The sequence below is a fragment of the Semicossyphus pulcher genome, unplaced genomic scaffold, assembly GCF_022749685.1.
Source record: "Semicossyphus pulcher isolate SPU_LCO1_2020_fin unplaced genomic scaffold, fSemPul1.0.p SCAF_15, whole genome shotgun sequence".
NCBI lineage: Eukaryota > Metazoa > Chordata > Actinopteri > Labriformes > Labridae > Semicossyphus > Semicossyphus pulcher.
In genome coordinates this window covers 18,191,530-18,215,060 of record NW_027211659.1, presented here as the reverse complement: position 1 = coordinate 18,215,060, position 23,531 = coordinate 18,191,530, and the positions used below count along the sequence as shown (strand labels likewise).

Below are 23,531 nucleotides of genomic sequence, written 5' to 3'. Positions count from 1 at the left end.
CAAAAAGAAAGATGTATTGAGCTGAGTTATGTTGAAAAATGATGCTACTTCACTCTATAGAGTTGTAAAAGATACTTTCATGTTTGAGTGCAATTATGTTGAAAGTTCTGTGCTTTTAAATAGGTGACATTCTAAATAAAACTTTTATTTGTAATGGAGTTTATTTTCATGGCAGTAACTCTACTTTGGCTCAAGAAATAAAACCTCCAGGGTACATATTTATACTGTTTATTGCGTGAATTTAGACATTATTCCCCCCAACTGTTTGGCAGTGTGACCGTGTTTAGACAACTGAAAATAATGATTGGGGTACAAGTACTTGTTGAATTTTAAGCATAAAAAGACAGATCTGTCAGAGCAGTGAGGTGATGACAGTGGTGAGACCAACCTAAAATTCTTGAAACAACACAGGCTTTTGCCATGGAGAATACAGGGCCCTGCCCAGTGATGCGGGGCAGGGTGTCTGTACCTCTGTCTGGGGCTTGTGTCCACTGAGCCCCCCTGCTCTGTGGAAGCCAGAGTAGATGCTGGCTTTATTTTTATTGGCTAGTGTTCCCAGCAGAAAATCACAGGGTGTTCTTCTAGCTGTTTAAATATTCAGGCCCTCCACATTCATTCATGAGTTTTTATCCCACACATACTGTGGTCGAAAACCCACTTGGCCCTGATGATCTTCACTGAACAATAAAGACTAAAGAAATATCATGAATTACAGAATTATTATAAGCCGGTGTAAGATGCTTGATGTTGACCAGAACAAGTGCTGCACTTAGAAAAGCTGCTTTTACAGTTTCATACATTCATACTGAGGATACGCCAATAGCATACTAGATGCAAAAGTTTATATTTTATCATCCAAACATCCAGTCACTGATTTATTTCTATGAAGATCACTGCCCCTTGCATCACAATAGATTTACAGGAAAGTTCCAACCATAATAATCTTCTAGATATTGCTAGATAATAGAAATAGAAATATTGACTCTAAAGTCAAATTGGTTTGTGATGTCATGAATGAGACCATATCTTAAGTGTTTCAGGTAAATGTTACATGGAAAACAAACAGTCGGAATGTATAGTCCTACACATAACCTTTCAGTATTTGTTTGAGTCTTCCAGCTGAATGAGGGTAAAAGCCTGAGGACACTTTCTTCCTTATATACAACAACCAGCAGTCTCACATAATATGAACTTAGTCTGATTATCTCATCAGTGAAATGAAACACTAAAACAGACTTTATATGTGCTACTATGGAATGATGGTATACAGAGAGGCTTCTTGGTACTTTAGATATATGGGTATAAATGTGAAGCACAATAGATAGATTGTCTTTAAGAGATCAAATCATGTCTCATGACAGAAATTTGGATTTTAGCATTTATTTTGAAACCTGGTTGTTTATTGATTCATTCATTACATTGTAAGGCATACAGTCAGCACAATGAATTAATCAAAGCAGTAACCTTAGATCTGCACGCCTGACTGATGAGTGAAAGGGAAACTTAAGAGCAGCTGCTGGAAAACTGTATTTAATAATTAAAGACAGAATATAAGAAGGCACAGACTCTCATTGAAATCTACAGGAGTTATTTTTTTGCCAGAAGGCAAACAGTTGTGCGTGTTAGGGTTAATGTGTTTGTATGTGTAAAGGATGTTGTGGTTTGTCTTAAGAAGAAAGGTCAGTCTTGCAGCATACTCTGTTGATCCCATATACAAACATGATGATGATGTTAATCCATTGAAACAATTTAATACAGTTATTTACCTTGTTCATACATTTAATCGCAGGTAAAGTTGGGGAAAAAAAGTTTGTAGGTCCCAAAATTATAATAACTCCAGAAATCAGACATGCTCCTCAAATCCAGTGTCCCAAGCGATTTAAGTCATTGACTTTCATATACAAATACGTTTATTATTGATGCTATTATTTATCGCACCCCCATCAGGTCAATCTGTGTATTTATTTCATACTGAAACAGTTAGAAGACACATTACCCCTCCAAGTTCCCTGCTCAGCTGGAGCATGCAATGATACTCATTCTATATACATGTAATACATCAAATGTTAAACTTGTGGACAGTTGTTAGAATCGTGTTGTCGGGCAGCTTCTGTCTGCATTATGCAGAATGAATAGAAATATGAAGAAATTAAACCTGCCAAATGCCCTTCCACTTCACAAAAAGTGTAAACAATACTTCAGAGACACAGCCTTTCCACCCGGGGGAGCTAATCCTCAGTGAACAAGCGTGTAATTAAAGAATATACATTCTCGTGGAAAGGCTCTAATTAATAAAAGCCTAATAATAAATCTTTTGCCGTGTTCGGCTTTACAAAGAGACATGTGCAATATGTACATGTACAACAAAGTACATCATGTAGTTTTAACTTCATATTAAGAGGGTTTAGGCAGGTTTAAAGGCCCGGACAAATATGCAGTGTTCTTCTTCTTCTTCTTTTTTTTTTTTAATCTCAGCATGGCTCCAGAAACATGTCAGATACTTCAGTTTAAAGCAGTGGAGAGACCAGGCATCACTCCACTGCAGGGACAAACAGTATGCTCACTTTGTGATGCCTGTAAAGTAGGCAGTTTATCCCTGAGAGGCTTTTTATAGCGCCTGGATGAATTAATTCATCTGGAATTTAGCCTCTTCTGACATTTGCCCTGTAAACAGTAAGACAGTGTTACCTACCAGGTCAAAAAAGGCTGATTCAGAATTAACTATAATATATTCAGACCAGGTCATATTTTATGATGTGTTGAGACTAAAAAGAGATTAGTGAACTAGAAATAAGGTCATGAGGTATTAACCATTAAAGTATTAATTTTGTCTTCACTAGATTGCATGAAAACCAAACTAGCTCTATATTAGGCAAACACTGAGTTTGAATGTGAAGCTGAAAAGACTGAAAAGGCAAAACAAACTGAAACTTGAAATTTCTAAGTAAAGAAAATATAATAATTTGGGGTTGGGGGTGTGGATCAGTGAGAAAACTGCTTAATAAGGTTATCGAAATCAAGGATCAAGAATGTCTTTATTATCCCAGAGGGGCAATTTGTTCTACAGCCAGCAGTACCAAACAACAATCATACTAACAACGGTATAACAAAGGGTTAAATAAGAAACACACCAATGGTTAAAAAAGGCAATGACAACAAATAAATAAACATCACTTTGAGGCTGATGGCAGTGGGGGCAAAAGAGTGTTTCAGTCTGTTTGTCCTGCAAGTCGGTACAATGTAAGGCGGCCAGAAGGAAGCAGCAAGAACTCATTTAAAAGTGGATGGTGCGAATCATTCAGGATTGAATGAGTTTGAACACCTCAGTCAGGTCATTTAAAGTGGTGCCTGCAATGTTGCAGCAGGTCTTGACCATGCCCAGCATCCTGTTTTATTTTTTAAATTAAGAGATCCGTAAAAGCAGATAAAGGAAAACGTAACAGATTTAATAAAAAAAGAATACGTTTTTATAAAAACCCTGTCAACATTAAAATTCCGCAGCTTGCGAAAAAAAGTACATTCTCTGGTGAACTTTTTTGCAAACAGTGTCAGATTGAGGTTCATAGGTCAGTTTATCGTTCTCAAGAATACATTTTATTAGAAATATTATTATAAACTATGCCATTAATATAAGAATGTTTTTAAGCAGGTTTGTTAGTGTACACAGCTCTGAGTATGTCTGTGTGCTGGCATTTCATTTCGTGGTTGCTGTTTTGCCCTGGTCTAGCCCCTGAAATATACCCGGACTGCAGGCAAAAACTGCCTTCTTCAAAGTGAGGATGACCTTGAGAGGAAAGCCAAAACCCTCAGACCGTTGGTGCCAAATTCATTTTCTCCCTGATGAAAAGAGGTTTCTGAATCTTTCAACCAGCACAGGACTGACTTTCACAAAGTTTCAGATTTGGGTAATGAGAGGAAGTTCGGCTTCATTGTCCTGCATACACACCCAAAGACACACAACACATTTCATCACATTCCAATGATGCTGATAAACTGTGGCCAGCAGCTGTGACACTTTTGAGGCTGTGTTTTGAAGTAGAGGAGAGCTCTGTGTGTGTGTTCAGCTTTATGTGAATGTGCTGACGGCTGGTCAGATGATACAGGACAATCTGAGGTTTCTCTGAGTGAAATTTTTGTGTTGCACAGATATGGTTGCTTTGCTCTGGGTCACACTGCAGAGAGATCCCTTTGGGACACAGGAAGTTATATTGATCCAAATCTTCAGGTCAGTGCCTTAACTCTCCTAGCTGTCTGTTGTTGTTAAGCGTCACAATTACCATATCCAGCAAGGACAACTGTGGGACAGCATTTTAACATGGAAGACCCTGTAAGTGTTTGCCTTCAGACTTCCAAGATTAAAGGTTCGATGAGCACTAAAGTCTATTACAGCTGATTCTTTTTTTATTTTGCTTTACTGATTAGAAATGTAATTTCATTCATTGTGTAAACTTGATATTTTACCCTGACATTTGAACAGTAGCAAAGGTTTTTATGTCAAAAAGAGAATTAGATTAAAACCTTTGGAGACCATTAAACATACCAGTTTACAAGTTGATAATTTCATTCTGTGTCACATACAGTGTTTATCAGCATATCTCTGTCGAAAAAGAGAATTAGATTAAAACCTTTGGAGACCATTAAACATACCAGTTTACAAGTTGATAATTTCATTCTGTGTCACATACAGTGTTTATCAGCATATCTTCAAATGTAGATCAAATAAGTAAAAAAAGATCTGACAGAGCCTCTGACAGGCTGATAAAAAAATAAAAAAAAAGATTCAAATTCATCTCATAGAATACTACCCCTACCTCTCTACCTCAAACAACCATTACAATTAAGATGGCATGGGTCCTTTCTTTTATGATGTTTTACTTTATTTAAGAAGCATATTATATATATATTTGCCAGTTGTGAAAGTTTTGGAGTAAATGTCATATTTCTTAATGGCATTTCATTCATCCATTCGTTCATTCATGCAGTACTACCATGTTCAGTTACAGTATTGGTCCACAAGGTGGCAATACATTCAAATTAGCTGAAGTGAAAGGGCGTATTCAGTTACTCCAGATACTTTCCACCACTATATTAAAATGCTGTATTTAAAATAATACATTTTTCTCTATATTTTTTCCCCCTTCAAACAAAAAGAGAGAAAATGTTCTATCAGGTGTCTTCAGAGAGGATCTTGGTTTAGACAATGATCTACAGACATTCAAGAAAGGATAAAAACTATACCACACAGTTGTTTTAAAAAACAGAAACATTTTAAATATAAAAATAATTAAAAATAATTGCAGAAAAGAATAAAACCAGCGTCATTTAAACATTAAAAATCTAATTTACATGATCTTTTTAACAGGCATGTTGAACAATAGCAACAAGTTTAACAGTAAAATGACACAGTTAAAAATTCTTTGACCAATTCGATTTTATTTTTCTATCTTACAAAAAGTCTTGTTTATGTGTCATTTGTGGACAAATAAATAATAGATTTAAACTTTCAGACAGTATGAGTTAATGCTGACATTTCCTATTCTTTGTTTTCTGGTGGTTGTTTTTAACTTTGTAAGCTAATCTGTATTAACTCTCACACTCCACATACATCATTTATCATTATTTTCATTATATTATTATCAGCAGCAAAGAGTCACATTGCAAAGGCATTATAAATAAAGAAAAATTATATAAAGAAGCACAAACATGCATAAGCTGCCCTGTAACACACACACTTTAATTAAAATGATTGTGAGATACATATTGAATAAAAAAGGACATATGGCTTTCTTTTATATTTTTGTATGGTAAGACTCAGACCAATAGGGTTTAAAATTCAAACATACAATGTTATTTTTACATTATATAATTGTCAAGTTGTTCTGGATTATCAGTCTCATTACTCTTAACCCAAATCTCATTTAATTCAACTCCAATTTACAAATGTCAGGACACGTGTGTAAACCAGAACGGCTCACCACTCAAACACAAGACCATTCAGTGGCAGGAGAGAATTGAATTTGTCCAGTGATGGATAGAAATCTGATTGATTTCATTTCACTGTTGATTTATGCTTAGAGGAAGGGAGGTTTTGGAGCTAAATGCTACAAGGCTTTTACAATTTAAATATAAATTGGAAAAAACTTCAATATGAAAGTGAAGTGACAGGTGCGCTCTGGACTTTTGACTGTGTCACTGTAAAAAGCAGTTTTTTCATGATCTAGATGATAATGTTACCAGTATCTATTCAAAATAACATAGAAACAACAGTTTTTATGGTAACTCATTACACTTCATATATTAACTTTTATATTATTATTATTTAATGTCAAAGACAAAAGCACTACAGTAAAAATGCAAATACATGGGATTAGTCTAATACATCATTATCTTACACATAAAAAATCAGAAAAGGCTCCAAATACATTTTTAGTACTGCTGATTACCAGGTCTTTAAAATTTGAAATATAAAATGTTTTTTCTTCAACATATTCTCATTGCCAGTAATTGTTAATGCTACAGTTCAGTAAATCTTACATGCAAATTGACTTCTTGGTTTGCTGCCTCAGTCCAAATCCACTGAGCTGTTAATCATTTTGACAAGTATGTAAGCACCCTGTTTAATGATGCCTGTTTTACATTTGCTTTGCCCTGTTAGTCATTTAATTTTTCAAGATGTTTAATATTGCTGTAATAATAATTACAAGACACCTTTTTATTGGAACTGTAATTCGACTATGGTTTTAAATCTTTCAATAAATATCTCAATAGATGCCATATACTCCAAAGAGGAAGCACAGAGATTAGAAAAGGTTATTATTTGTAGGCCCTCACAGAGTGATATGGCAGTCAGTTCCCCCTTCAAGCTGGTAGATTGTTGGAATAAATATTATTAATGAAAGAAACTTAAGGGCTACAGCCCATCAAGAAAACCACCAACAATCTGGACTTTTTATGCAATGCTATCCTTGACAGTGTACTCAAGTGGCCTGATAATCAGACTGAAATATGATTTAGTTTGAATAAATTTGAGATGTGGGTGTAATTCAGAAGGTCTGCAATTTAGGGGTTAGAAGTTGTGTTGAGCTTCTGTGGCAATGTGACATCTGTAAATGCCATTTTTTCATCAAAATTATGAAAATGATATTTTTTTAAGGCAAGAACAACACCGTATTATTAATTTGACCATCTTTGTATGATTAACCTGCACACACAATAAATTGCTGGGCCCCTTTTAACCTGTTGTATATCCTCTTCTCTTCATATGTGCTTTTATTGTGCTATTCACGTAACGATAATATTCATTACAGAACATTACAGTCGATTATATTTCCACAAACTGGATGCCAAAGAGTAATGTAATTGCCCTACTAATGAGATGTCATGTAAATTTAATTAGTAGCCTGCAGTGTCAAAAACCACACACACCTGGGACATTTGTTTATTACTTGCGATTATGCAAGTGTTTTGTGACATAGTTAAATGATAAATATCGTCATTAAAGATCAAATGTTTTTTGTAAATATATGTTGCTTTTGTGCAAATACCTTCACATAGGCAACTCGATTACATTTAGGAAGAGTTTTCTTTGCATTTGGTTGTTTTTATTACTTATTTTGTAACTATTATGGAGAAATTCTATATCTATCTCGTTTTATTTTGAAAGATGTAACAGGAAGTTTAATTTTTAGATAGTCAACTCCATCCACCTGGCTAGACTGACACGCCGTTAACACGCGACCTGGGTGTTGTTTAGCTATCTTCGCTCGCTTCGCTATCATAACATTAGATCTGTGACAGCGTTTATACTATGTCAGACAAAACAGAGGTTAATCTAACTGGAGTGAAACAAAGTAATGGCGTGTGGCTTGTTAAGGTTTGTCCAACTGCAGATTGTTTAATTATCAAATTACTCGAGATTGAAAAGGGTTAATTAGAAGATTTCTAATGTTGACTTGGTAGTCGGCTAGGGCCTGGTAAAACATCACCCAACGTCTTTTATTTCAGGTGTCATCTCGCAAATATAAAAAATAAAATCTATTTAATTTCAGTTCAATGAAAACTGTTAAAAATGGTTATCATCCACCCTATGATTGGTACTGAAAAAGCAATGTATTGTATCTAACGTTATTTAGCTGAACTTATTTAAGCTAGAGTTAACATAAAGTTAGTATTGCTAACTTTAGCTTACCAGTGTTATTCAAATAGGCCAGCTCGCGGATTGTATCCATGTCGAAATTAATCATAATTCGCCGTCAGAGTTCCTGTTGAGTAGCATGTTAAATTAACATAATTATTATGTGAGTAATTTATTAATAATATTATACATGTGACCTCGTGCCATTCATTTCTCAAAAGGTTCCCAAGTACTTATCTCAGCAATGGGACAAGGCCACGGAAAAGGGAGAAGTTGGAAAGATTACCATCGGAAAGTATGTTGTGAAAATGTTAATTTTGGAGCTTTCATTACATTTTTTGTTGATGTGATTCATTTCTGTTCTGGTATTATCAGTATCAGTGATGTTCACTTTGTTCTTGCTTCTCCTCCACCTGAAAGGAAGCAAGGCAAAACAGAGGTGAGACAACTTCATGTAACATTACCGAACAGCTACATTAAACTTTTATAACTTTTGTCTTTCATTTTGCCCATTCATGTGACATACTTTGTTTATTTGTAGCAATGAATTTTTTTCACAGTTTATTTGCCTCATCTTTAATTTCTTCTGTTAACCTTTTTACTCTTGTTATCCTGTCACTATTCGCTGCTATGTTGACCTAACCTCCTCTCAAATATCAATAATATTTAATGATATAATATGTGACCTTAACTGATGAATCAAAGAGGTGTTTGTTGACATGATTAGTCAGCAAGACCTGACTCAGATGTGTTTTTCAGGTACGTTTCAGCCTTAATGAGGAGCTGACTGGCCTGGGCGATGTGGGAGAGAAGGATGCATCACTGCAGGTCCCAAGAGATCACCCATTCACAATGCAAACAGTGGGTGGACAGACCATGGCTGCCTTCAGCCAGAGCGACACAGGTCAGTCCAACTAGGGTTGAGATGGTGGGTAGATGGTGTGTTGAGGGTTCAAACTGAAATAGATATGACAGTGTATGTTATTCCTATGACAGTCAATACAGCAGTGTGCTTCGTGAGGTTAACAGAAATGTATGTTCTTGATTTATGCACACAAAAGCTTTCTGCTGGGCCTTTGAGAAGTTTGTTCAGCTGACAGAAACCCAACACTCAAATTTGCTCAGGATAATGAAACATGACATTAGCTGCATTTAGTTCTTGTAGTTTCTCAGGAATGCTTGCTTTGTTGAGGGATTCTAAATCTTTGCACTAAAACATAAATGAGTGGCCTCTGATTTATGGAGGAAGATGATGCCAGGCATGATGTGTCATACATGTACGTAAGCCAGAGGGATTTGAATCAGACCCAGAGCCTAAGATAACTCTACCTGTTATGTGTTTATCAGCGTGTCAACTTAAAATGACAATTAATTATAGTCAGTTTGCACATCTTTATATATCAGACCAGTAAAGTTAATTATAATGTAGATTTAATTATTCTTTGAAGACAATAGAAAGAGCCACAGCATACAATTATAAATAATTTTGAATTTTTATTAACATGAAATTAATTAAGAAATCCGTGTAATTTTGTGAAAATATTAATTTAGTTAGACTGTAAAGAAAAATAGCAGGATGCAGTTAATTCAGTATAATGTCAGACTCAATCTTGTACCTCCCGTGGTGCCTGTGCTCACTAACAGTGAAATGACTGCTCATTGTATTTTTCAAGCACTCATAAGGGTGCCTGCAATTGTGTGTTGTTGGCATACAAACAAAAGCATTTTTTGAGCATTCTCCAAATATGGCCAAAGTAGTTTGACATGGTTGTCCTAATTAAATGCTATCCAAAGTCAAAGATGTGAAACAAAACAAAAGCGGTGTTAAGTTTTCTAATGCAGCTCTTAGTGAAAAATGGCTCTTCAAGACAGTGACTTGACTTATAGAGCTTATAAAGAGCAGCAAAACCATTGAGGCATGAATTCCTTTAACCTTTATGCAAAAATATACTGTTACAGGAGGAGCTGCAGTATTAGCTGCAGCACCCAGAGAAGGTCATTAAAGTGAAAATGCGTCAACAACATAAATGACAAAAACTATTTGTACAAAAGAATACAGTACTATATTATCTTATTAACAGATCACATGAGAGGAGCTATGATTTCTTTTTGACGCAATTGTGGTTGGCGGTGTGTTCTGTTGTTTGCTTGTGGTGCATGTGGATGGCAATGACAGTAGATTCGTTTGTACGGGATAATGAGCTATCCTCTTTCCCCAGGTGTTTTGTTGCAAGTATCAGTTCGGCTGCTGTGGCTGAAAGGAATGGGTTCTGGAGCCAACCTTATGCCTTTAGAGGGCTACAGATTCGGATTGCTTTAAACTCATTTATTTCCTTGTCAGTGTTGAGTTGAGGCATTTTGTTTAATTATTTCAAACAATCTTGGAATATTAGAGCTGTGAAGAATTACATTCTTTGTAATTCATTGATCTAAATTAATTGCATCATGGGTAGACTTACTTGGTGTGCATTACCCTATTTCTTGTTGGTTATTTCTTATTTCCCCGTTTTAAATGTACTATATTTGCCACCATATTTTAGTGTTTATTCATAAACCACTTTAAAGCTCCTGTGAGGAACTTTCGCGTTGTGTTGATTTTGGCGCCCCCTGTGGACAAAGCTCTTATCTCCTTGCTGATTTTGTCCTGTACACGCTTAAGTGGTGGTTTTTAACAAATAGTTTCATCCTGCTTTCTTTAACAGTCATATGTATCACTCACTTTAAATTTTTGCCCTGGAAAATGTGAACAAAGGCAGCGTGCAGTTAATTGCTTCGTCTGACAGCTACCCCCCGCCAGTGGTTTCATGCATTAAAAATAACTATATAGAAATAATCAATTTTGTCACTGATGGTCTGGTTTGCTTTTGTAGGTCATATAGAGTAATCAGAATTAATTTTAGTCTGTTTCATAACCAGTGAAAAACTCGCTTTAAGCTACTCGCCTTCCGTCTGTCTATTCACTTCCCAACACACGCATTTGACCCTTTTACACAGCCTGTTTAAAGCAGGACTACTAAGCTTTTATTTCGCCTAGTTGTTTTGTATAAAAGGTATAGAGGCCGAATGGGGGGCAAAGTCGGTCTGTCGTTCTGTCAGCAGAAGAGGTAGTAAAAGAGGCGAATTGACGTCTTCGTAAATGGGGGAGTCAGCAGGACTGAACAGCTCTGTCAGTGTGTTTGGGACGCTGGTGCTGAATGTTTACAAGTCAAGGCTAATTTGCTCCTGCAATGTCAGTATACTGTGTTAAATTGCACACTTCGACAGCAATATGGCGGCGTTGTTTGGTTCAGTTGAAAAAAGGAGAGCTTACTTACGGACCTGTTGCAGAATCTCTGTTTATAAAGGCTATCTACACTGCTCTCTTACTGCACATGGGGGCTTGCCCTTTCCACCCTTTTCACGTTGCCTTTGCCTGTTTTTGTCTGCGCTGTTGACTTTCTTCATTAGCAGAGTATTTTATATGGTTGCTGAAAAAAATACATTTTAAATATGTTTTATGTTATGTTTTAAGTCACATATTTGTTAATAATTAATTTTAGCTGAAACAAGTTAGTACAACAACCTTGTGGCATTTGAGGGCGGAGAATTCAAATCCTAGCCTGGCTGGAGAGAGAGAGAGAGAGAGACTCTCACCCCCAGCATAACAGATACGTTTTTTTATCATTGGGGGCAGCTGGCTCAGTGGTAGAGTTGGTCGTTTTTGAATTGGAAGGTTGGGGGTTCAATCCCTGACTGCTACAGTCTCATGCCGTAGTGTCCACGGGCAAGACACTGAACCCCAAATTGCTCCCGGGGGCATAGCCATTGGGTATGAATGGGCATAGATATGATTGGAGATTGGCACTTAGGCCCTTGCCATCAGTGTGTGAGTGTGTGTGTGTGTGTGTGTGTGTGAGAATGTGACATTTTGCAGCTTTGAGTGGTCACAATACTACAAAACCGACTTGCTGAACAGATTAACTTGCTAGATGGTTATTTCTTACTTCCACACTTTAATTGCACTCTCTTCTTCACCTTATTAAGTTTTAATTCACAATCTACTTCAATCTGATCTCTTTGCTTTGCTTCAGTCTGTCAACCTGTCTTCATCAGCAGTTTGTTTATTAACTTACGAAAGTTAAATATTTTCTCTTGCAATTCAGTTCTCACAGCACGTGAGCTGCATGTACATGAGGGACGTTCTTAATGTTGTACTGATTGGAACGATCGATCAGTTGTTACCAAATGACATCTGCATCTTTTTGTAAGCTTTATAAACGGCAACAATAAATGCATTTACAATAGGAACATATGGAGATACACAATAGGATTGTTTACATTGCATAACAGAACTGCATATGTGTGTGTGTGTGTGTGTGTGTGTGTGTGGACAGAGAACGTTTGATATCGGACCCTCTTGCCGTTAGAACACTGTGTGAGGAGTAAACAGGTCCCGCTGTCGTTTGTTGTTTATTTGGTTGCCACGACTTCTCGAGTGATTGATCTCCTGTCACTGTTTCAGGGCTCTTCCTCAATGAGGAGAGCGCGTGAACAACCATTCATTTGGAGCGGATTCGTTTAATTGCAACTTCGGGATACGTTATAGAAATCTGGCCGCCACTGCATCATGCATGTAGCGGAACCGCTGTACGATATACATTTATTATCAATATGATATACTGTATTGACCTTGTAGGGAAATCTGTCTTGGACTCGAATTGTGCATATTTGTATTTGTTTCTTGACCAAATCATTGTCTCAATCGCTTTGTTCCAGCTAGGATTTGAGCATCATCCCAGATTTTCTGTCTGTTTCACAATTTTTTTGTTCGTATCTGCCAAAACACAGCAATTTAAACTTGAACATTTTCTCTCTGCGAGATAGCTTAGCCTTATTTTTACTATAGGTTTCATGCAGCCAAGAGGTAAGCTCAATGAATCATTATTATTTAGTGACTTTCAGTCGAGTAGTATCATATTATCATATCAAAAGAAAGGGAGTTTAGAGATATAGATACCCGGATTGGTCAAATTAGCAAAAAAGTTGCAGTGATTGGACAAATTGCAAGGTTACAATGTTATAATGCAAGGTCACTGTGAATGCACGAGGATTGGTAGAATAAGCATTATTTAGTGGTTGGGACTTCGCAACTTTCTGAAGGGACTGTTTTATGTGGGGTTCAGTCTGGGAATGTAGCCATTTTAATGCCAGCCATTAGTGCTGTCATTGATTTTAAGAAATACAAACAACCCACAGTACTCCGATTCATCAGCTTTTGGACAGATTGAAAAACCATTCTGTAGTGTATTTTTAAAAGTATTTGTAGGGACAAGAGGTATGGAGATATAAGAGTTGACCCTCTCCAAGTCTTCGGGGTACCAGGATTCTGTCAACAATCCTGCTGACGATGTCACAAGAGGTAACACCCTCTCTGACTTTTCCTGGCTCCGTGGACAAATGGGCCTTTCTTCCTGAGGCGATCCCTGACAGGTGGCCTTGGAGGCCTAAGATCTCAGTCCATTAGGACCCGACTGAACTAAGAGGTCTCACCTTCTGTTTCCGGAGGATCTTGTCAAGACCACCTTTTAAGAATTTTAACGTCCAACAACCTTTCTTCTGCACCAACAAACAGAGAAGCCGCAATCATTATGACAAGATGGTGTCAGGTCAATTGCGTTCAGGATGAGCTGTTAAACAAGCAAGAAAGCCTTTTCCCCAAAGGAGCAAGCTCAAGGCTCTTGCCCCTTAGCTGCATGAACAAACTGGGTCCAGAAAGAGTTGTTGGAAGGCTCTGAAACCTTTAAGAAGGACATGTAAAGATGCCAATCCAATAGTCCTAGATCCATTATTAAGTTACAAGATTGATCACCAAAGATTTTGCTAAGTCCCTCCTGGATCTGGACTCTGAACGTTTTGAGTATATAAGGACAGTGAAAAAAGCCCTACATGATGTTGGTGGGAGTCAACAGGTTCCACAGGATCCAAGGTGGCTCCTACTTACTGGAATTAGTTTTTGCCCCAGAGTCCATGGACTCTTTTTCCCGGTGACAATCTGACTACATAACTATAATGCTACAACTATCAGAAGACTGTATAGAATCTAGAGATGGATAATGTCATCCTCAAACCAATCCTCCAGCAGACAGAGCCAGTATGAATGCTTGATCTAGCCACAAGGCAAGTGAACTAGACTCACCATTTATACCAATAGCACTGTTCTCCTACTTTCTCCTGACCGCCTCATGCAATCTTTGCCATGAGCTGAGAAGACTAATGTGAATGTTATTAAAAAAGCTTAAAAATTAATATTCGCAAAATAATCTTACTTTTTTGGCTGTTCGTTAGATTAAATAAGTACTGCAGCATCATCACACGATGTTTAAAATGCTGTGTGTGTGTGTCTGTGTGTGTGTGTGTGTGTGTGTGTGTGTGTGTGTGTGTGTGTGTGTGTGTGTGTAACCTTACAATTTACTTTAAGTGTCACTTGGATGATGCTTTTGCTTTAACAGATCAGATAGATTATGTTTTTATGCTTGGTCCTGACTTTATGCCAGGACTATTTTTATACTGCATGTATTGCACTGTCCCTGCTTAAAAAACAGCATTGACCAAAATGTAAATGATTTAAGTCTTTGCGCCGCTAGACTGGCATAGCCTTCATACCTTTGCTAGCATGGCTGTGAAGTTGGCATTGAACTGATTTTAAGTGGTATTAAAAGATCTTAATAGGTCTTTGATAATTCTTGTGTTACCTTGAAAATGTCATACAGACAACTGATATAAAGCCTAGCGTCAATAATATAAATGGGTTGGACAAAAACATATCGACCTGTCAGTACAATGCTGTAAAATTCATCAGTATCACAGACTGCAGCCTCTGTATTACCATACATCTGAAGCCCTCTATAAAATAGATTCAACAAAAATAGAACAATATAACTTTGACCAAGAAAGAGTTTTTATTTGGGGTAGTTCGTAGCTCTGTCTGTAGGGCCTTGACTTTGGAACATGTGGGTGGCCGGTTCAAGTTCTGTGGGGCTGGTAGCTGGAGAGGTACCAGTTCCTTTCCTGGGCTCCGTTGAGGTGTCCGAATCTCCCACTGCTTGGGGCGCATGTCCATGTGCAGCCCCCTCACTCTGACATCTCTCTATTAGTGCATGTCCATGGAGTCCTGTTTGTGCATGTGTGTATTTCGGGCCTATGTGTGTGTAGCATGTTTGTACCAACAGATTGAAAAGATTGAATTTCCCCTCGGGGTTTAATAAAGTATCTCATTTTCTTCTTCTTAGCTTGGTGTTCCTTATAAACTGGCAACTAACAGCTACATCTCTGTCATTGTCTGGTAAACTGGGCTTATAAATGTAATAAGATTAAAATAAAGCTTTCTCTTCACCGGGGTTCATCCTACAGCCACAAGGTTTATTCTATCAACGCCCTTGTGCACTCTAGCTTCACCCACACTTGCATGTGCATTAATACCTCCTACATATGATAATGGATTATTCTGTTTCTCTTTTTTATTTTTTTTGTTGCTCTCAGTCTTTTATCACCATCAAAAATAGAAGCACTTATAAAATTCTCTGCACTGAAATTTCCAGCTCAAATGACATATATAAAGTAAAAAAAAACATTCTAAACCCAGTAGAACTAAAAAGTGTTCAAGAGGATCATCTGTATGATTCTTGGGTTAGAGAATGTGGAAACATGGCATTCAAGAGACAGAAGAATCTCTTTTTAGTAAAGAGGTCAGTGGTTCAGATGGCTTGCTCGACTGAAAGTGCACTGGAAACAAAAAATAGGATAATGTCCTTTGAGATGTGGTGGTGTGTAGTTTCTACTTACCTGACCAACGCGGAGCTCCACCCCCACTCGCCCACAGGAAGGTGTATTGTATGACATCGGTCTCCCACTCATCTTCCCACAGTCTTGCTCTCTTTAAAAAAACCCACACACACACACACACACACACACACACACACACACACACACACACACACACACAGCAGCAGAAGCTTTCAAACCTCACTGTATCTGCAGGTACACACTTAGTGATATGATCAGCACTTGCACTCTCACACTCACAATTTTTGCCTCACACCTACTCAGATTACACTAATACTTGACACTTCGGACACAGCAGGTCTTTAGATAAATGGTTTAATTTTCATGTGAGGATTCATATTATTAATTAATATTATATTTCTACACTGCCTGCCCCCCAAAAAAAGACACCACTTGTATTTAACTAAGCAAATAGGTAAGAGCCTTCCATTGGAAAATTACAATTGAATATGTTTCAGCTGGCAACAAGTTCTTTAACCCTAACTGATGCAGTGAGTAGCTTCTCATTTCTTAAACAACCATGTCGGAAGACCTGTGGTCGTTGAAAAGATGTGACTGTCAGGATTCGTCAGGCTCAAATTGTGAAAGAGTGGTTCAGGGAGCATGAGACATCATTTTCACACATGGATTGGCCAATGGCCACCACAGAGTCCAGACCTTAACCCCATTGAGCATCTTTGAAATGTGTTAGAGAAGACTTAATGCAGTGGCCCGATAAATGTTGTGAAATTGCATAAGCTTCATAAGCATCAAAACAATGCCACGGCGAATGCGTGCCGTAATCAAAGATAAAGCATTTTAAATGCTTTTTTTTCTCCTGAACACCAGAAATAGGCGAGGCAAGCTCTTCCCTTTGTTCAGAAATATGAAAGCCAGCCAGCCAGCCAAGCACTATCTAGTTCTTATGATCTAAACATTGCAGAGTCTGTATAATACATTCTTCCACCGCTTTTAGTGTTCAATGAGCCAACAATAGCAAGAGGTTGCTAATGGTGACCGTCAGTGATTGATATATACATAAATGGTATCTGACATGGCTTTTGTACTGTAAGGCTGCTAGCTAAATGTTCCTCCATTATTTCCCCCCTCGTTGTTCTGCTTTGTTCCAGCAAGGACCAGGTATTGATTAAGAGGTTGCTAAGCAACAGGCTTAGTTGCCACAGAGGCATGCAGGGGAGAACAGAAAGCCAGATGTAATGTACTGCTCTGTTACAGTAAGACTTTTCTTTAGTTTCCTATGTGAAGCTTTACACAAAACTTTGCAAAGCTTTTGTCCTTGAAATTACTTTTTATACCTTATTTGACATTTTGGTTGAAACTTATTTCTTTGTTGCTGCAGTATTTTGGTCTATAAAGCAAATTATGGGTATAGACATTTGTATTTGGGCTTTTTCAATTGATTTTTCCCTGTAAGCTGGAGCTTCGTCTTTCTAGAGTGAGAGTGACTTCAGAGTTAGTTTAAGCCACGAATTGTGTTTTTTTTAAAGCTACGAACAGCATAATGTTTTTCACTTATATCTTTCTGTGGAAAAAGTGACTGATAAATCTAATCTGACTCTCTTTTATACAAATATCAGATTCTTTCATTAAAATGTTAAATTTACAAGGCTGTGTACAGGGCAATTTAAGTAAAGAAGTAAAATTTGTTTCTTGATGTCAGAAGTTAAGAATTTTTTTATTAATTAGTTGTGACTAAAAAGGCGACAGTCAAAGTTAACGTTTCAAAATACATCCTTAAGTGCTATTTATATTGTATATTTACTGTCCATAGAAGTATTAAAAAAATTCACCATATCTGCCTCATCAGGACATTCTAATTTGATCCAATTTGACTGACAGGCAACACAAGCAAACAACCCTCAAATGACATCAGGAGCCGAATGCACCAGGTGGGCATATGCCTGGTCGTAACCTTACGTCCGACTTTACGAGGTTACGACACACTTTAAATTACGCCCTGTGCACCAGTTAGACCTAGGCCTAAGTTTGTGTTGCACCCATCTTTTACGCCTAGGATGGAGCAGGCGTAAGTTTAGAAAGTCAGACTTAAATCTACAGTAAATCAAATGGTTGAAGTAACAGTCACTAAACCTAAAAGAAAAACACAGTGACAGCACATCTTGTTGTTTTACAGGATAACTAAAATGGCCTTAAAAGAGAGAGAGTCATCCGCGATCAGACAGTAAGTTGATCGAAAGGTTTCGTTTTTGTTCCTGTTTGAATTGATTGAAGAGCTCTCCCCTCAGCTGCAGCATGTGTCAGACAGAAACGCAGCGCTGTCCCTGCCCTGCAGGTGCGGATTGAGCTCAGATTTTGTGCCAGTAGGCCCTTTGAAAACACAGAGGGAGACATAATAAATATACATTGGACAACTGCATGCTTGATTATTTATGTTTCCTCATTTCACTATCTGTAAAATTAATTTTTCTTTACTTTTGTTTTGTTATCCATGTCTTCTGTCGATCATTTGAAGAGAGAAGTTAGCGAGTGGAGACGTACGTTGCTTGGTAACAGTCAACGCTTTTCCAATGTTCACATGGACGCGCATCATAAGACCGGGCACAGTTACGACCGGTGTCAGTTAGGCTTGGTGCACTCGGTGTAAATTCCAATTAAGAAGTCGGTCGGAGCTAAGTCGGACATAAGAGATAAGACCTATTTTTTACGCCCAGCTTGTGCACTCGGCTCATGCTTGAGGTGAATCCTGCCTAAGGTGAAGATAGTTTCTGTAATTGCTTTGCTACTGCATTACCTGTGATCAAACACTGGCCTCTCAATTGGTCAAAATCAAAGATGGCAGCTTTGATTCAGAGGTCTGGAATTATGTTGAATGTAAGAAATAGAAATTCCTGTTTGCCTGGCTGTTTGAAAAGGTGCATAGTGTACTGCTGTTGTTCTACAGTGTTATTCGAATTCCCTGTTGAAGTAGCATCATGCAAAACCATTGGAACTGTGCAGGCTGTTGAATCCTGGGCAGACTGTTGTAGGTGTTCTATTGAAGGAGTAAGGCTGGCTTAGCTTTGTATGTTCATTCCAAAAGTGTGGCAAATGAATCACTGAGGGTTTAAAGAGGAATTTCTCTTCACTGGATACCTCTTGTAAAGCATGGCTTTGTAGTCAGGGGACACGAACAACACATGCTTTCAGGAATATAGTTGACTTTTTTCACATGGACTCAACTGGCCCACTCTATGAATTGTTGGCATTCAACTCTTGCTTTCAGCAGTTCCTCTAATTGAATGTAGTTGTGCAGTACTAGCTGTAAGGTTGGGTGGTTTTCATGGCTGATATCATTTGCAGTCTTGGTATTTTGAAAGGAGAGTTGAAAAAGTTTCTCCCTACCTGCTTCAAAGTTCCTGCTTTTTGAAAGCTCAGGCCTCTTGGGCATACTCACTGTCAGTGCTGGTGAAAGCTGTCATCTCTCCTGTAGCACTGCTCTCTGCTCTCTCACAGCACCACAAGAAGATATGCGAAAAAAATACCTCAGTTGAAATATAAGAGTGATAAGTGTTGTTTGAAATTAATTTCTAGCCACAGTGACATTTGTTGTCACTTGAGCTCCCTGCTCTTTTCAACAACTCCTCTTCTCATCTTTATACTGTTCAACACATTCACACTGGCAGCAACACATTTAGAGTGTAAGAATATATTGTTTCTAATCAAGCATACATTTAAATGGCTCTGTTATCCTTTGTGCAGATCATTGTCTGCATGGTCAAACACAAATTAACTGCTTATGAATTAACATTTTGACTATAAAGCGTCTTTTTTGATTGCTCACAAGTTTAGAAGAAAGGTCAGAGTTCAGCTTCGTCCTCATACACCCTGTTACCCTGTTGGAATTCCAACTATAAAGAGGTGTTGGTTCAAGGTACGGGTCATTCTGGATGCTTTAGTTTGTGGTACTATTGAACTGTATATGTATCATACTGACAGTTGGTGTGTCCATTATTTAGTCTACACTGAATCATTTATTGCAGGACTGTTTTAGACTGCATAGGTTTTAAGTAGGGGTACCCAATAGACTGAGAATTTGAGTATTTGCTGTGAGTATCTGATTATTTGTTTATTCTATATATTGATCATATTAATTGTAAACTACTAATAGGAGAAGAATGACTATGGTAAACATTAAGAATTACATCTCTGCTGCCACTTGAAGATCTGTTACTTTCAGACTCTACTGGTATATTTAAGTGTTAAGTAGGATTGCACAGCCATACACAATATCAAAAGTGTAGTATGACAGTTGCCATATCAAATCCCCAAACAAATATGATATCATTATAATTAAAATGGTGTTTTTATTGTAAAATAAACCGATAACCGACCCCAGCTAATGGTCATGAATCATTAACCTATAAGAATGAAATATAATTTTTAGAAAAACAGCTGAAGACCGATAACAAGCTCTTCATCATGCCCGCTCATTCTGATGCGCGCCCTCTCAAATACAGAAACACACACATGCTCACACACAAGCAACTAAAAAGGTAAATGTATTAGAATCCTTAAACATAACTACCTTTGCCACTGACAGATGTGCCCACAGATATTAAGACACTGTCCAGTGTCCATTACATACACACTGGAGAATACAGCCGTGTGATCCAACAGCAACAATAAGTAAATAAACATTTACAGCCGACCTTTCTTCGATGATAAGCACACAGAACTTAAATAAACATAAGATCCTTTCCGATGCTGATGGCGTGTCTGGACCTGATGTGCCTCGTGTAAATGTTAATATTCGATTCTGCTAAAAAACAGTCATAAGTTACCAATATGCTATGGAAACTTAAATTAAAAGGCCAGGCCTTCACCAGTCCTTATTATGTAGGAGACAGTTTGTTTATTGGTTTTAGTGAAGAAATGGCAACAATAGGCTTGTTGACTGTGAGACCCACCATGGAGAATACCCCCTCAGACAGTACTGATGTCCCAGGAATGCAGAGATATGCAGGGTTTTTTTCTTTTCTTTTTTTTTAACAGTTTAACCAATAGTATTAATCAATCAACATTCTTATTTTATTATCAGTCAATAGTTAACTGGTTAGGTATTAACATTCCTACTCTGCGTTGATTCCATTGCGCAACTTGTGTAGATTGTCTGTCTGTCAGACAGTTAATTGTTGCTGCTCTCTGGTCATGAAGACATCTCCATACAAAAGAAAATCTGTCCTGTTTTAACAAATCACAAAAGTCTAAATATGTGGATACAAATTTTTGTTTGCACCCCACAGGTTCCTCAAAAATGCATCTTCCATCCGTTTTCCCTGTCCTCACAAGTATGGCAAGGGTCTGAATCACTGTAACTCAAGGCCTGCTTTTCTTCTCAGAGATGCATGTTTGTTATTGCCCAAGGTGAAAAAAAGCCACATTTGTTTAGCTAGAGAATCATCATCTGCATTCTCATTTCTGTTTTGCTTGTTGAAAGGAAGGTTTGTCCAACTCCTGCAGGATAGATACAAAGAGACACGTGATACCCAGAATGATGTTGGAGGGCTAAAACGTGATGCTCTGTCGCCAATAGAAACGATGTGCGTCTCTGTCAGTAGGTTGTTGAAAGACTGAAAAGGTTATAGTAAAGCACACAGTAGAATATGTGAGGGAAGGAACCTCTTTGAATAATGTTTTCTGTAAAGTTGAAGCTGAAAAGGGCTGAGGTGTTTGTCTGTCATGACCCTTCCCACTGTGTCTAAAGAGCCCATTAAGTTAATGGTAATGTCATGTCTCCTAACTGCGAATACATTAGACTGCACAAGTTCTCATTCCGTAAGGTCCTATTGACTTAACACAAGGCAGGCTTTACTTAAAGTAACTATGCACTGACTCTAGAGAAAGGTCGAATGCCTTCATTATACATTTTTCCTGGAAATTCATCTGTTTAACTTTACACTCTGATTTCATAAATCAACAGTGGTATTACTGCTCACATTTTAGCGATTCATCATAATGTTTCAGAGAGAGTTTAAGAGCTTGTTCTGTATTTCATTACCTCTGTATTTTAACTGAACAGCCTTTTACTTTATTAAACATCCAGAAGCTCAGCTGACCTTCACCAGTGGGTAGGTTTCAGTCGGCTTATCTTTGTAGGGAGCCATGCACACGGACGCATGAATAAAAAGTATCACATTATTGTAAGTTCAGAGCCAGCTGGATATTAGTTCTTTATTAAAAATGTAATAATAGCCAGTCAGTGTTGTCCATCAGTGTTGTGATAGGGTGGCCGTTCCTCCACACACAGGTCATACAATCCATATGTTTGTAGTTCTTTTGTGTGAGATGTCTGAGCAAAAAAATCTTTTTGTGTTGTGTGGGAGGATTTTACTCAACAGTAACAAAACTTGCCTTTCTCAGCCTTTCGCTCACCCACCATAAGTCTGGCCCTCAGCAGAGAGTTGCTTTTTTGCATTGTCCAAATCAGGGCAGCCTGAGTATATGGTGTTCAGATTCAACTTTGCATCGTAAAAAAAAAAAAACCTTGACAATCTGCATGTCAAGTGAAGTCTGAAAGGAAAAACTGGAAGGCTGTATCATTAATGCCGCTCTCTTTATGTCAGGCTCCATGCGGAGCGCAGGTGTGAGACTAACAGCAGCTTCCAGTAAGTCATAACTCAGGGTTGACAGACAGATGGAGGGAAAAAATGCAGCAGGTTTTGACAAATTTAAATTTGTCTGAAGAGTAATCATTTTGTGTCAAGAAACAAATGTGTTGATGAGTATACTGGAAAAAAAAACAACTCTCACCTGCTACCATAAATATTGTCTTATACAATATGCCAAGTGCAGCCTCATATTCTTATTTATCCACTTGATACTTAGCATGTACAGAGCAAGATTAATCTGTTCCGATGCTATGGGGTAAATGTTTGCTGTATATATTGACCTCCCACTCCATCCTACTCCTCTTTGCACTGTGTATGTACCCTGTGGCCAGTTAAGTGTAGTGCACACAGCAGACTTCATGGCAGCTTTGAAGGCAGGCTTAGCTTATTGGAGCTCCATTGTTGCCCAGAGACACGGATAAGAACCAGTGCTCCTACATGTCTGAAAAATACGTCATTGCCCCAGGTTCTCTGTGTGTCCGACATTTCCTTGTGACTTTGATTAGAAAAAAAGGTTTCTTATAAAGGAATTAGTCGGATCCACTTCCAAGCGGTTTCTGGTGTGGTTCCTTTGTGGTGTGAAAACAAACAGACCTACCACTGGACTTAAAATAGTAGATGTATAATTTTAGCATTTCATAAGCTAAGTAATAACTTATCCATTTCCTGGAAAAAAAAATTCTAACCAACCTGTATAATGGATTGTAATAAATGTAAATGATTTGGTAATTAGGTAACATGAATGTAAATCATCACCTGAGTGTTGGCTTTTTTCCTGACAGCCAAAAGCAGTCTTCTCTGTTTGTTTCCTTTTGCGTCCTTTGGTCCTACATGTTGGTCATGCCCTCAATTTCCCGAACGTCCCCCCTGGGGATCAATAAAGGATTCTTATCTTAATTTACAGTCTAATAAAACTAATAATGATTTTCATTTCAAGTTTTAATTTAAAATTAATTATTTAGTTTTAA

At 37.7% G+C, this 23,531-nt stretch overlaps 1 protein-coding gene across 1 annotated transcript in view; it reads left to right on the top strand.

The window, feature by feature from the left end:
- The first annotated feature begins 7,807 nt into the window (after positions 1-7,807).
- Positions 7,808-23,531, top strand: part of LOC138592874 (general transcription factor IIF subunit 2-like) — a 48,959-nt gene continuing 33,235 nt past the window's right edge. The window contains exons 1-4 of the mRNA XM_069663766.1: positions 7,808-7,873; positions 8,356-8,429; positions 8,555-8,573; positions 8,894-9,038. Of these exons, the coding sequence (XP_069519867.1) occupies positions 7,808-7,873; positions 8,356-8,429; positions 8,555-8,573; positions 8,894-9,038 (304 nt within the window). The remainder of the gene's footprint in view (positions 7,874-8,355; positions 8,430-8,554; positions 8,574-8,893; positions 9,039-23,531) is intronic.